Below are 14,143 nucleotides of genomic sequence, written 5' to 3'. Positions count from 1 at the left end.
TAGACAGAGTCTTATTGATGGTACTGCTAGCTGAATCTGTTGTATTTTTCCTTACTTGTTGTATTTCTGAAAACTTGTTCAGAGAGAGGGAAGGCCCTCTTTGCCACAAAGTCAAGGAGTATACCCCTCTTTTTCACAAAGCTACAGTCTCAGCCTTGTGGAGGGCAGAAATGGGCCACACCAGTGCTGCAGGACTCATAGATGAGAGCTGCCGCGCATCGTGGCAGTCTGCCGCTCTGTCTGCGTCCCTGTCTTTTGCGATTTCCCACAGTATGGTTTTCAGTAAGTTAGAACGTGGGCTCGCAGATGAAGCCCCTGACAGAGCGCCTTCTGATGGGCTCCTCACTGCCTTCTCCAGCCTCTCTGGTCCGTGTCCCCGCTGCGGCTCCGGCGCCCTTCTGGAAGAGGCCTGGGAAGGGGTCATGGCTTTCAGCCCCTTGTCCCTTACTGGGGCACACTGGTCAGTAAAGCTGCCGCAGTCTGGCTGCGACCCTCCCGTCTGTCTCAGCAGGCCTGCTGCGCCCTCAGGAGGCCTCCCCTCTCCACCTTTCTATCTCTTCTCAGAAGAGACACGTACTCCTTCTGCCCCTGGGCACTCCTGCGCTCTGCACACTGCTTGGCACAGCCCCCTGGGTCCTCCCCACCTCGGCCCTATGTCTCCTCAGCCCTGTGCGTGCATTGTGGTAAGGCACAGGGCCTTCTTGTAACTGTCAGCTTAATCGTCAGCGTTTTTTACTAAACTTTAGTAAGAGCTGACTCTTTAAAAAGGTGACTGCAGCCATGAGATTAAAAGACACTTGCTGCTTGGAAGAAAAGCTGTAACCACCCATATTAAAAAGCAGAGACATTACTTTGCCAACAAAAGTCCACCTAGTAAAAGCTATGGCTTTTCCAGTAGTCATGTATGGTTGTGAGCGTTGGACTATAAAGAAAGCTGAGTGCTGAATAATTGATGCCTTTGACCTGTGGTGTTGGAGAAGACTCATGAGAGTCCCTTGGACTGCATGGAGATGGAGATCCAACCAGTCCATCTCAGTCCTGAATATTCATTGGAAGGACTGATGCTGAAGCTGAAACTCCAATACTTTGGCCATCTGATGCAAAGAACTGACTCATTGGAAAAGACCTTGATGCTGGGGAAGATTGAAGGCAGGAGGAGAAGGGGATGACAGAGGATGAGATGGTTGGATGGCATCACCAACTCAGTGGACGTGAGTTTGGGTAAACTCTGGGAGTTGGTGATGGACAGGGAGGCCTGGTGTGCTGCTGTCCATGGGGTCATAAAGAATCAGACAAAACTGAGCGACTAAACTGAGTAAGAGGTGAACTTCGGGGGTTAGGTGAGATAGGTATTATACTGAGCATTTATGTTTGTTTGTGTTTTTTAACACTCTCCCCAGTATTCGATACTTTAAGAACTAAAATAACCATCATTTACTCTTACAGAAGCAGTATATATTCATGGTAGAAATACCTGTCTGCATTTTTGAAATGCAAATATGTGTGTGTGTAAGAGCATACTGTATGTGCTGTTCTAAAATTTATGGTAAAATGTACATAACGAAAATTTACTGTCTTAACCATATTTCAGTGTGCAATTTGGTAGTCAGTACATTCACACTCTTGTGCGCCCATCTCCACCATCCAGCTCCAGAACTCTTCCAATCCCCAAACCGAAACTGTCCCCTTTAAACACTTAACTTCTCCATCTGCCTCCCCAGCCCCTGGCAACCGCCATTCTACTTCCTCTCTGTGACTTTGACTGTTGTAAGCACTTCATGGAAGTGGAGTTCTGTAGTGCTTGTCTTCTTGTGTCTGGTTTCATCCCTTAGCATAACATCCTCGAAGGTCTTCTGTGTTGTAGCAGCTGTGAGGCTTTCCTTCCTGGTATGTGCAGACCACATACTGTGTTTATCCATTCATCCATGAGTGAGCACTTGGATTGTTTTCACCTTTTGTCTGTTGTGAATCACGTGAGGTGTACAAATACTTGAGTTCTTGTTTCCAGTTCGTCTGTGTATATACCCAGGAGTGGAATTGCTGAGTCACATGGCAATTCTGTTTTTAAGTTTTTGGGGAATCGCTGTACTGTTTTACATAGTGACGACTGCACCATTTTACTGTATGTTCTGTTTTGTGATACGCTTTTTTCAGCTAATACTCTCCAGTTTTCCATGTCAGTAAATTATCTGATATCTAGTCTGTAAGCATCTGTACTCAGATTTCCTCATTTGTCCCACAGATTTTTTTTTTCTATTTTCACCGAGCCCTTTGTTAAACAGTGTATTCACTGTTTTATTCCACCTTGCTGTTGTTTAGTCATTAGGTCATGTCTGAGCTTTTTGTGACCACATGGACTGTAGCCCACCAGGCTCCTCTGTCCATGGGATTTCCCAGGCAAGAGTACTGGAGCAGGGTGCCATTTCCTCCTCCAGGGCCACAGATGTGTTTTGGAGCTGCTTTGTCCAAACCAGAATATAATCCAGGACCAAATATTACATTGGTTATTGCATACCTTATATTCCGTCTATTAATCTAGTGCAATCTGCTCCTTGTTAAATTTTCTTCTTTTGACAGCCTTATTGAAGTATAGATTTCATGCCATTTGTAGGGACTGTCTCTGTGTGTCGCCTGTGTAAGCTGTGTAGTACTCTGTGTAAGGACCGTTCTGTCCCTGTGGGTGTGCCCCTTTTTAACACTGCATGTAAATGAATTCATGCAACACGTGGCCTTTTGTGTCTGCTTTATTTCACTTACTGTGATGTGTTCGCCCTTCGTCCTCGTAGCATGCATCATTGTTTGTTCCTTTTTTGCCAGACAGTACCCCATTGTGTAGATGTTTTACAGTGTGTTCATGCGTTCACCACTTGATGGGATTGTCAGAGTTCTCACTCTGTTATGAATAACGTTGCTATGAATGTGTCCAAGTATTTGTTTGAACATGCTTTCATTTTTCTTGGGTAGACAGGGTCAACACCTCGGAATGGAATTGCTGAGTCCTGTGGTAAATTTATGTTTGGGTTTTAAGAAACTGCCAAACTGTTTTCCAAACCGAGGCCCTCTCCCTTTACTTTTTTCCCGTGACACGTGCTTGGTAAAGAGACCTCACCCACATACTGCCTCTTCTTTTGTGTTTATCTGGTTGCTTCCCCGTGAAGTCTTTTAGTTTGTTTACAGTCCTCCTGAATTTCCTGTAAACTCAAAGATCTGCAGTTTTGGGTTTTCTTGAACTTTTTATTCTGTATCTTGGTATAACCAGTTAACAGAGTTGTAACAGTTTCAGGTGAACAGGGAAGGGACTCAGTCATGCATATATACGTATCCATTCTCCCCCAAGCCCCCCTCCTATCCGGGCTGTCACAAAGCATTAAAGAGTTCCATGCGCTATACAGTAAGTCCTTGTTGGTTATCCATTTAAGATACAGCAGTGTGTATGAGGCCGTCCCAAGCTCCCTAACTATTCCTTCTCCTCAACAACCGTAAGTTCATTTTCTAAGTCTGTGAGTTTCTATGTTGTCAGTTCATTTGTATAATTTCTCTTTAGATTCCACGTATAAGGGATGTCACATGGTATTTCTTCTCTGACTGACTGACTTCACTCAGTATGATACTCTCTAGGTCCATCCATGGTTGCTGCAAATTGTATTATTTCATTCTTTTTTAATGGCTGAGTAATATTCCCTTGTATGTACCACGTTTTCTTTATCCATTCTTCTGGATATTTGATGAATATGTATATACTGGATCCAACATCATTTGTTGAATTACCTTGCTGCTGCTGCTGCTGCTAAGTCACTTCAGTCGTGTCCGACTCTGTGTGACCCCAGAGACGGAAGCCCACCAGGCTCCCCCTTCCCTGGGATTCTCCAGGCAAGAACACTGGAGTGGGTTGCCATTTCCTTCACACCTTTATTAAAAGTCACATGTGCGATTCTATTTATAGGCTTTTAAAAGAGCCTCCCTCTGCCTCCTTGAACTGCAGTTCTGTCTCTTCATCTCAGCAGGACAGCGGGACTCTGCCTGGGGTTGCCCTCCCTGCTCCGAGGCCCAAGCATGCCTCACGGCGGAAAACTGGGCCTGGCTCCTTTGTTTGCCTTCTCTTCACGGCCCACTCTGGTGTTGCCTTTTGTCCATATATGGAAGCAGTTGTTTGGTATGTTTTGTTTCCTAGTTTTCACAGTGGAAGGACAGGTTCCCTGCTCCTCCTGGCTGGAAGCGAGAAATTTTTTCTCTGCTTGTGCTTCAGTTTGGGTGGTTTCTGTTGCTTTGTCTTCACGTTTTCTGAGACTTTCTTAGGCAGTGCTAATTTGCTGTCACAGTGTAACTGTCATTTCGCGTGTTGCAGCTTTCGTTTGGTCCAGATGTTGTGGAGGTGCCATTTGGTTCTTTGTTACATTGTCCATCCCTCCTCACGTTATTTTTGTGTTTCCCTTAAAACCTTCAGGATATTGAACATAATCCGTAATGGCTGCAGTTAAAGTCCTTGTCTCCTGAGTCTGTCGCCTGCCATTCCTGTTACTGACTGACTGTTCTCCTGGTTGTGGGTCACATTTTCCTGCTTTTTGGTATATCCAGTAACTTCCAATTGAATGCCAAACATTGTGTTTTTGAGCATTTAGATTTTATTGTCCTCCCTCACAGAATGTTAACATTTTTTTAACTGCCGGTAAGTTATTTGCTATCATCTAGCTCGTTTTGAAGCTTTTCTCTCTTTTTCTAAACATTATTGGGACAGGTCTAAAATCTCTTCATTTGAGAACGTGTTTACCCTTAATGCCAAAGCACATCCTGCTCCAGTTCACTCTTGAGTATTCAGTGAGGGCTCTCTGCTCCAGCTGGACAGAGCTAGAATGCCTCCCTGTGACTCCTTCAGGGCCAGAATTGGATGATTTAGTGGAACGTTCTTATTTGTAAATGTCTTGGTGCTGCACTGTTTTGTTTGGTCCTCAGCACGGTTTAGTAGGGTAGGTAGTGTAAGTTTTGTTTTATAGGTGAAGGTAGCAAGGCTCACCAAAGCTGGTTTTGTGACGTGCTGATAGCTGACGTGGCTGGGGCTTGAGCCCAGATCTCTGAGTTCTATACAAGTAGACCCTTTAACTCCGTGAGAACACAGCGGGGCTTCAGTGTGTGCTTTCTCAGTGTGAGTTAGGAGGCTCACATTTTACGCATGTTAACATTTCTTAAATCAAGAGGATGTATTGTAAGATAGAAATATATGGGATCATTTTTCTTCTTGAAACGCCCCCACGGAAATAGCTGTGGTGTGTCTAAAATCACTGTGTCTCCGAGTCAAGGACACATGGGTATCTCCGGCGCCCACTTAATGCATAGTATGTGGAGAGTGTGTGTTGGTGTACTTGGTTCAAGAATACGGTGGTTTTAGAAAGTGAAGTGTGCGTCTAAAAGCCCTGTGCCTCTGCTTTCTCTGCAGGTATTTTATGCACGGTGTGTGTCGGGAAGGAAGCCAGTGCCTGTTCTCACATGACTTGGCGAACAGCAAGCCATCCACCATCTGCAAATACTACCAGAAGGGCTGCTGCGCCTACGGGGCTCGTTGCAGGCAAGAGCCGCATCTCTGCCGGCTGTTACACTCAGCTGGCTGCTCATGGGGCTTTAAATCCTTCATTTGGACCTTGGGTCTTGATGAGGGGAGAATGTCAAAAGTTGTGTACAAAAATAATTCAGAAATCTCAAACTTAGTGCCCTAAAAACAATTTTAACTTTCCAAAGTCACTTTCAGGCCTGTTCTTACGAGTCTGTAACTATAAATTTGCATTCACAGTATATCCAAGATTTTATGTCTTGCCTTTTTTTGTTTAATAACATGTCATAAGCTCTTCCAAGTGCTGCTACTGTTATGTACTAACTGTAATTTTATAACTTCCCATAATGTTGATGTACCGTCATTTAACTATTCCTATATTAGCTACTTTTAGAGACTTAAGTGGCTTCCAGCTTTTTGTTGTGAGTACCCATGCAGCAAACATTTATGCGCGCATAGAATCTTCATTTGAAACCGACATCTGTAGGTACCTTTCAGACAGGAGCGCGTTCCAGAGCCTGTCCCTGTGCTCATAGAGTGGCTGCTCTACTTCCTGGACCACGGGGCGCCCTCTGCCCCTCCCTGTGCTCCTGGATGCAGGCACTTGGCCTGCTCTGCTCTGCTCCCGCCAGTGGGTGCCCCCAGGAGTCCAGGAAACAGCCCACATCTCCTGGCAGGTTAGGCCTACGGCCTGGGCAGCACAGCTGTCCCACTCGAGTTCCATGAGGGCACTTAGTGGAAGTGATAGACAATAGCGCCCACCCACTCTGAACTGCCAGGCAGCTCTTACCAATCAGTAAGAATTTTATCGATTAAAATACAGGAGAAGATTGTCTCCCTGTCCACATCCACACATGGAGCAGAAGGGGAGCCGTTGTGGGTCTGGGGCAGGCGGGAGGCGTGTGTGTGCGGGATGTCCTGATGCCTCTGCCGTGTGTTTTGTTCAGGTATGATCACACGAGGCCCTCTGCTGCGGCTGGTGGGGCTGTGGGCAGCATGCCCCATGGGGTGTCCTCCCCGGGTTTCCACAGCCCTCGCCCTCCTTCTGAGCTCACTGCATCAATCGTGAAAACTAACTTACATGAGCCTGGGAAACGTGAAAAGAGGACATTGGTACTGAGAGACCGAAGTGAGTGAGCACAGCCCTGTCTCCCCTTTGAACAGCACCCTTGTGTTCTAGGCCTTCCCTGTCAGGGGGCTCCTCAGCGCCCACCCAGAGCCGTCCTGAGAACAGCCTCCTCTGGCTGCAGGGCGCTTGGGCCACACATCTGGCCTCGTGCCTGAGGTGGGGAAGGGATGCTGCTGGCACCACGTGGGGTGCTGGCACAGCTCTGGGAGGCTGCAGGCTGCTTATCGCAAAGCTCTGCATTTTTTGAAGCGCTAGTTTCTCTGCTTCTCTTCTCTGTCGGTTCATAGACTTAATCCTCACGCTGAGCCAGCTGCACTTCCAGAAACAGAACAGCCCGTCGCGGTTTGGGGAGTGCTCTGCGCCCTGAACAGTTTACCTGGGTCAGAGACTACAAATTGTAGTTGTTTTTACTGGCTGGTTCTCACCAGGTGAAGGAGTTTCTACTTGTGGAAATTGTTCGGCATAAGATAGGCAGATAGCCTACTAAGCAAACAATAGGTCCATCCCATTGATACGCACTCTGAGGAGGTCAGGAGTGTGTCGGGGTGGCGGCAGCTCCTGGGTGAGAGGTGGATGGTGGCTGAAGGGCCAGAAACCTGCCCCGGATCTTTAGTCTCCTCACAGTACAGTGACTGGTGAAGAGGAAGTCTCTCTAATTCTGTTGACATCATTCCGGATTCCATTTGACTTTTTTTTTTTTTTAAGTGTAACTGGTCCATGTGTTGACATTTCTATACTTGGCGTTTTTAAAAAGCAACTTTCACGTTCTTTTATATAAATCTATCACCGTCTGCTTTGCAATTTCCCTGTGTTGCCAATTATGGCTTTTTGGTTTTTATTGCAAGTCTGAGTAATATCACTCTGAACATTTTTCCCCTCCGGCCTTTGTTTTTTTCCATACGTTCCCAAGGGTGAAATTCCCAAAGTCAGGGTTAATTTGTCAGGTTTTGACTGATGGCTTCCCAGAAAGGTTGGACTGGTATTCACGAGTCTGTGCGCTGTGCATTTTCGCTTCAGATCTCTCCGGCATGGCTGAAGACAAGACCTGCCCGGGCCTGGGGAGTAGTCCTGGGGGCTGCAGCGACGCACAGAGCGGCCCCGAGCTGAAGCCGCACTCCTACCTGGACGCCATCCGGAGCGGCCTGGATGACCCGGAGGCCAGCAGCTCCTATGGCGGCGGGCAGCAGCTGTGCCCCTATGCGGCCGCCGGGGAGTGCCGCTTTGGGGACGCATGCGTCTACCTGCACGGGGACGTGTGCGAGATCTGTAGGTTACGCGTCCTGCACCCCTTCGACCCCGAGCAGAGGAAAGCTCATGAAAAGGTACCGTGCCCAGCTGTACATGAACGTGTCTGAAGGAACGGGAAGCGCACTGAGTGACGACATCCTTGGTAGCTCTGTCCGCGTCTTGCTGCCAGTAATACCTGCGTCTTGGGCCTGGCCAGCCAGGCCGAGCCCCGGAGAGTGTGAGGAGCCCGATGCTGGAAGGGACCGTGCAGGGCCAGAGGCTCCAGTGTCTTGTGGAGGCCTCTGCTCAGCACAGGCTGTGGAGTTGGTCTGTACTCTCCGCCATCTCCAGGGGGTGTGGAGGTGAACACCGACTAGAGCCGCCCTCCTCCCCAAGGATGCAGTGCCCAGTGTGCACGTGGGTTCGGCTCCTGCGTGCATCCACTGTGCCAGGGCCTAGGTCTGCGTATCCTTCATGTTGACTCTGGTGCCTGGTATGTGGTGCCGCACTGGGATGTGTTCACCTGCTTCCTGAGTGGAGGGGTGTGTCCGGTGACTGCCTCTCCTGGGAGGAAGTGATGCTGCCAACCTCTGACCCCGGCCTGTCAGCCTGATATTTTAGATTAAGAATTGTTCACCATGTCTGGTGTTGGTGTGGGGAAGGGCAGTGCCCAAGGGGCCAGGAGACCAGGGTCCCAGTCCTGGCAACCTCTGTGACCCCATGTCGGCCCTGTAACCTTCTTGGGTTTAAATTGGAGGCTACCCAGGAGCAGTGCTGGCGGACAGAGGGCCGAGCCAGTGGTGGCCTGATCGCACCATGTCCCGGACGCAGGCCCCCTCGGCAGCCTCGGTCCCTGCCCCTCCCGGCCCGAGTTGGGCCGCATGGGCGCCAGCTGCTCCTAGCTTGCGCCTGCCCCGCTCCCGGACCTCAGACTTCCCTCCTCCCCCCGTCCATCAGGCCTGCATGTCAACATTCGAACACGAGATGGAGAAGGCCTTCGCCTTCCAGGCAAGCCAGGACAAGGTGTGCAGCATCTGCATGGAGGTGATCCTGGAGAAGGCGTCGGCCTCGGAGCGGAGGTTTGGGATCCTCTCCAGCTGCAACCACACGTACTGCCTGTCCTGCATCCGGCAGTGGCGGTGTGCCAAGCAGTTTGAGAACCCCATCATCAAGTAAGTGCAGCTGGGGTCTGAGCTGTAGACGCTGGGAAGAGGTTCGACCTGGGACCTTCTTCCATCTGCTCTGAAGCCTTCCCTCATCTTCCAGGCTGCAGGGCCTTGAGCAAGTTGCAGACCCCCCTGAGCCCAGATGCCTTCTCCTTTTAAATGTGGGTGTCAGTTCCTGCGGGCATCTGAGGTGTCGGGGGACCCTCAGCAGGCACCCCTGTGCGAGAAGGCCCCCTGCACTCCGGTGCTCGCAGTTACTGGTGGTCTGTCCTTAGGACAGTTGCCTATTTTTTTCTTCCATCTGTTAAATAGGGGTCATGTGAAGCCTGAATGAGGTGGTGCATGTGGGACATTTCACGCAGTGTCTGATCCTGAAGTGTCCTCAGTGAGCCGGCACAGGGCTCTGCCCCTAGCTTTACTGAGCGAGAGCTCACACGTAGCAACAGAGGAGCCTTAAATTCCTCAGCGGGGAGGGGAAGAGCTCACCCACAGTGAGAAGCCACTGCCTGTTGTGTAGTGTGAGGAACTTCACACACGTTAAGTCGTCATTCTCTCAGTGACCCCGTGATCATCAACCTCGTTTTGTGTAGGGAATCTCTGGAATGGTGAGGTCAGGTGACTGGCCTGAAGTCACACATTTGTGTGGTGAGGTAACAGCTTCATTGAGATAAAATGTGCAGCTCAGAGGGTTTCTGTTATATTCAGAGTAGTGCCGCTGTCAGTATGGTCAAACTTTAGAACATTTTCATCATCTTAAAAAGAAAAAAACTCTGCTTTGAGTCACTGCCTATTCCCTGCTTCCAGCCCCTGGCAACTACTTTGTTATTGTTGAGTCTCTCAGTCGTGTCCGACTCTGCGACTCCATGGACTGCAGCACGCCAGGCTTCCCTGTCCTTCCCTGTCTCCCAGAACTTGGTCGGACTCATGTCCTTTGAGTCGGTGATGCCGTCCAACCATCTCATCCTCTATCGTCCTCTTCTCCTCCTGCCTTCAATCTTTCCCAGCATCAGGGTCTTTTCAAATGAGTCCATTCATCAGGTGGTCAAAGCACTGGAGCTTCAGCTTCACTTCAGTCCTTCCAATGAATATTCAAGGTTGATTTCAGTCAGTAAATTGGTGTTTCTCTGAATTTGCCTGTTCTGGACACATGAAATGGAATCACACAATAAGCAGACCTTTCTGTCTGGCTTCTTAACTCAGAGTTCCCCTATATTGTAGCATGAATCAATATGCTGTTCCCTTTTAGTGACTGAGTACCATTCCATTGTAGGCCTAGACCACATTTTGTTTCTGTGTTCATCAGTTGATGAACTTCTGGGTTGTTTTCATCTTTTGGCTATTACAGCTGGTGTGCTTGTGAATATTTGTGTATTTGTTTGCCTGCCTATTTTCAACACTTCTGGGTATACACTTAGGAGTGCAATTGCTGAGCATATGGAAACTCTGTGTTTAACATTTTGAGAACCTGCCTGACTGCTATCCATAGTGGCTGAACCAGGGACATCCCTGGTGGTCCAGTGGTGAACAACCCACCTTGCAATGCAAGGGATGTGGGTTCAGCCCCTCGTCAGGGAGCTGAGATCCCATATGCCTCGGAGCAGCCAAGCCAGCACCCCACGGCTCCCGACCCTGTGCGCCACTAGAGTCCGTGCGCTGCAGCTAAGACAAACACAGCCAAATAAAGAAACCCCGAAGCTCTTAGTCTGTTACCAAAAAAAAAGTGGGTCAACCAGTCTACATCCCCAGGGGCTTCCTTGATAGCTCAGTTGGTAAAGAATCGCCTGCAATGCAGGAGACCCCGGTTTAATCCCTGGGTTGGGAAGATCCGCTAGAGAAGAGATAAGCCCCACCCCAGTGTTCCTGCGCTTCCCTTGTGGCTCAGCTGGTAAAGAATCTGCCTGCAATGCAGGAGACCTGGGTTCGATCCCTGGGTTGGGACGATGCTCTGGCGAGGGGAAAGGCTACCCAGTCCAGTATTCTGGCCTTGAGAATTCCATGGACTGTATGGAATGGGGTCCCAAAGAGTTGGACACGACTGACTTTCACTTTGACTTTTCACTTTCAGCAACGTAGGAGGACTCATTTCTCCACATTCTTGCCAACACTATTTTGAAATTGTCTTGATTCCTGATGTTAGCCATCCTGGCAAGTGTGAAGTGATCCCTTCAGTTCAGTCGCTCAGTTGTGTCCGACTCTCTGCGACCCCATGAATCACAGCACGCCAGGCCTCCCTGTCCATCACCAACTCCAGGAGTTCACTCAAGCTCATGTCCACAGAGTGGGTGATGCCATCCAGCCATCTCATTCTCTGTCGTCCCCTTCTCCTCCCGCCCCCAACCTTTCCCAGCATCAGAGTCTTTTCCAGTGAGTCAACTCGTCGCATGAGGTGGCCAAAGTATTGCAGTTTCAGCTTCAGCATCAGTCCTTCCAATGAACACCCAGGATTGATCTCCTTTAGAATGGACTGGTTGGATCTCCTTGCAGTACAAGGGACTCTCAAGAGTCTTCTCCAGCACCACAGTTCAAAAACATCAATTCTTCGGCGATCAGTTTTCTTCACAGTCCAACTCTCACATCCATGCATGACCACGGGAAAACCATTGCCTTGACTAGACGAACCTTTGTTGGCAAAGTAATGTCTCTGCTTTTTAATATACTATCTAGGTTGGTCATAACTTTCCTTCCAAGGAGTAAGTGTCTTTTAATTTCATGGCTCTAATCAGCATCCGCAGTGATTTTGGAACCCCAAAAAATAAAGTCTGACACTGTTTCCACTGTTTTTCCATCTATTTCTCATGAAGTGATGGGACCAGATGCCATGATCTTTGTTTTCTGAATGTTGAGCTTCAAGCCAACCTTTTCACTCTCCTCTTTCACTTTCATCAAGAGGCTTTTGAGTTCCTCTTCACTTTCTGCCATAAGAGTGGTGTCATCTGCATATCTGAGGTTATTGATATTTCTCCCAGCAATCTTGATTCCAGCTTGTGCTTCTTCCAGCCCAGCGTTCCTCATGATGTACTCTGCATATAAGCTAAATAAGCAAGGTGACAATATACAATCTTGACGTACACCTTTTCCTATTTGGAACCAGTCTGTTGTTCCATGTACAGTTCTGACTCTTGCTTCCTGACCTGCATACAGGTTTCTCAAGAGGCAGGTCAGGTGGTCAGGTATTCCCATCTCTTTCAGAATGTTCCACAGTTTATTGTGATCCACACAGTCAAAGGCTTTGGCATAGTCAGTGAAGCAGAAATAGATGGTTTTCTGGAACTCTCTTGCTTTCTCCATAATCCAGCGGATGTTGGCAATTTGATCTCTGGTGCCTCTGCCTTTTCTAAAACTTGCTTGAACATCTGGGAGTTCACGGTTCACATATTGCTGAAGCCTGGCTTGGAGAATTTTGAGCATGACTTTACTAGTGTGTGAGATGAGTGCAATTGTGCGGTAGTTTGAGCATTCTTTGGCATTGCCTTTCTTTGGGACTGGAACGAAGACTGACCTTTTCCAGTCCTGTGGCCACTGCTGAGTTTTCCAAATTTGCTGGCATATTGAGTGCAGCACTTTCACAGCATCATCTTTCAAGATTTGAAATAGCTCAACTGGAATTCCATCACCTCCATTAGCTTTGTTTGTAGTGATGCTTTCTAAGGCCCACTTGACTTCACGTTCCAAGATATCTGGCTCTAGGTCAGTGATCACTTTATCGTGACTATCTTGGTCGTGAAGATCTTTTTTGTACAGTTCTTCTGTGTATTCTTGCCACCTCTTCTTAATATCTTCTGCTTCTGTTAGGTCCATACCATTTCTGTCCTTTATCGAGCCCATCTTAGTATGGTTTTAATTTGCATTTCCCTGATAACTTACGGTATTGAACATTGTTTTCTGTGCTTGTTGGCCATTGTGGAGAAATGCCTCCTCAAATCCTTTCCCCATTTTAAAATTAGGTTGTCTTCTTAGTGTTGAAGAGAGCATGTTTTAACTGTAAATTAGGCTTAGAGGATTGTGTTTGTACCTTTTAGAATTCAGGGGTGAGAGGCATCGGGCTGGTCACACACTAGAGCACGAGGTTTAGTGGTGGAGTGGGCACAGGGTTTGTGACTGAGTCTCTCCCTTCCTAACCCACTTCTTGTTGCAGGTCTTGTCCAGAATGCCGCGTGATATCAGAGTTTGTAATTCCAAGTGTGTACTGGGTAGAAGATCAGAACAAAAAGAACGAGCTGATTGAAGCTTTCAAACAGGGAATGGGGTAAGTGCCATGAGTTCAAGCGTGGTCCGGTGCCGGCCTGGCTCTCGTCCCGTCGTGCGCGGCCTCCCCCATAGGGGCCTGAGGCTGCTCAGTGTCTGCTCTCTCTCAGGCGGTGGGCCGGGCTCTGGGGACGTGGAGATGAGTGCGGCCGAGGTGAAGTGGGCTTGCCTTTTGGTTCTTAAGCTGAGTGGTATGCCCCTGAAATCCTGCTTGTAATGCTGAGGTAGACCTGTCATGGCTGATCATTCATTCAGCAAATGGCAATGAAGATCTGCATGACAGACTTTTTCTAGTTGCTGGGGATACGGCTTTAAACAAATGACAGGTTCCAGTGAATGAAGTAAACAAATGAGATAAACAGGAAAGTATTTATTAGACGGTGGGACTAAGGAGAGAAATAAGCCTGGGAATAGGGACAGGAAATGAGGCGGCTGCGGTGTCCGTGTTGGAGCCTGGAGAACCTCAGCATAGTAAGCAGAGACCTCGAGGGGGTGAGGCAGTGAGCATGTCCATGTGCTTGAGAAGGCCATCCAGGGGAGGGGCTGGCCACTGCGGAGGAAGACTGCAGCCGAGCATGTCTGCCGTGTCGGGAACAGCAGGGCGGCGCTGGCTGAGGAGGGAGGGCGGGCCACATGGTGTGGGGCTGGGGGCACTGGGTAGACGCCGCTTTCATTCTGGCTGAGGCGGGCAGCCGTCCTGGGAGTTTGGCCAGAGGAGTGATGTGACCTGATGTGTATTTTGAAGGGATCACTGTGACTGAACCACCGCGAACATGTTGAAAGAGGAGACCAAAGGGAGGGAAGACCAGCTGGCCTGTTAGAACCAGCCAGGCG

The 14,143-nt window shown here is 48.8% G+C and overlaps 1 protein-coding gene across 1 annotated transcript in view; it reads left to right on the top strand.

Moving 5' to 3' along the window:
- Window positions 1-14,143, top strand: part of MKRN2 (makorin ring finger protein 2) — a 39,639-nt gene that overhangs the window by 13,704 nt on the left and 11,792 nt on the right. Inside the window, exons 2-6 of the mRNA XM_055413549.2 lie at window positions 5,432-5,560; window positions 6,490-6,671; window positions 7,689-7,993; window positions 8,856-9,070; window positions 13,200-13,310. Coding sequence (XP_055269524.1) covers window positions 5,432-5,560; window positions 6,490-6,671; window positions 7,689-7,993; window positions 8,856-9,070; window positions 13,200-13,310 — 942 coding nt within the window. The remainder of the gene's footprint in view (window positions 1-5,431; window positions 5,561-6,489; window positions 6,672-7,688; window positions 7,994-8,855; window positions 9,071-13,199; window positions 13,311-14,143) is intronic.

Source organism: Moschus berezovskii, chromosome 24, assembly GCF_049115385.1.
Source record: "Moschus berezovskii isolate FMDL1 chromosome 24, NW_MosBer_1.0, whole genome shotgun sequence".
NCBI classification, from domain to species: domain Eukaryota; kingdom Metazoa; phylum Chordata; class Mammalia; order Artiodactyla; family Moschidae; genus Moschus; species Moschus berezovskii.
The sequence above is the reverse complement of the archived record's forward strand: the minus strand, read 5'-3'. Positions and strand labels throughout refer to the sequence as shown.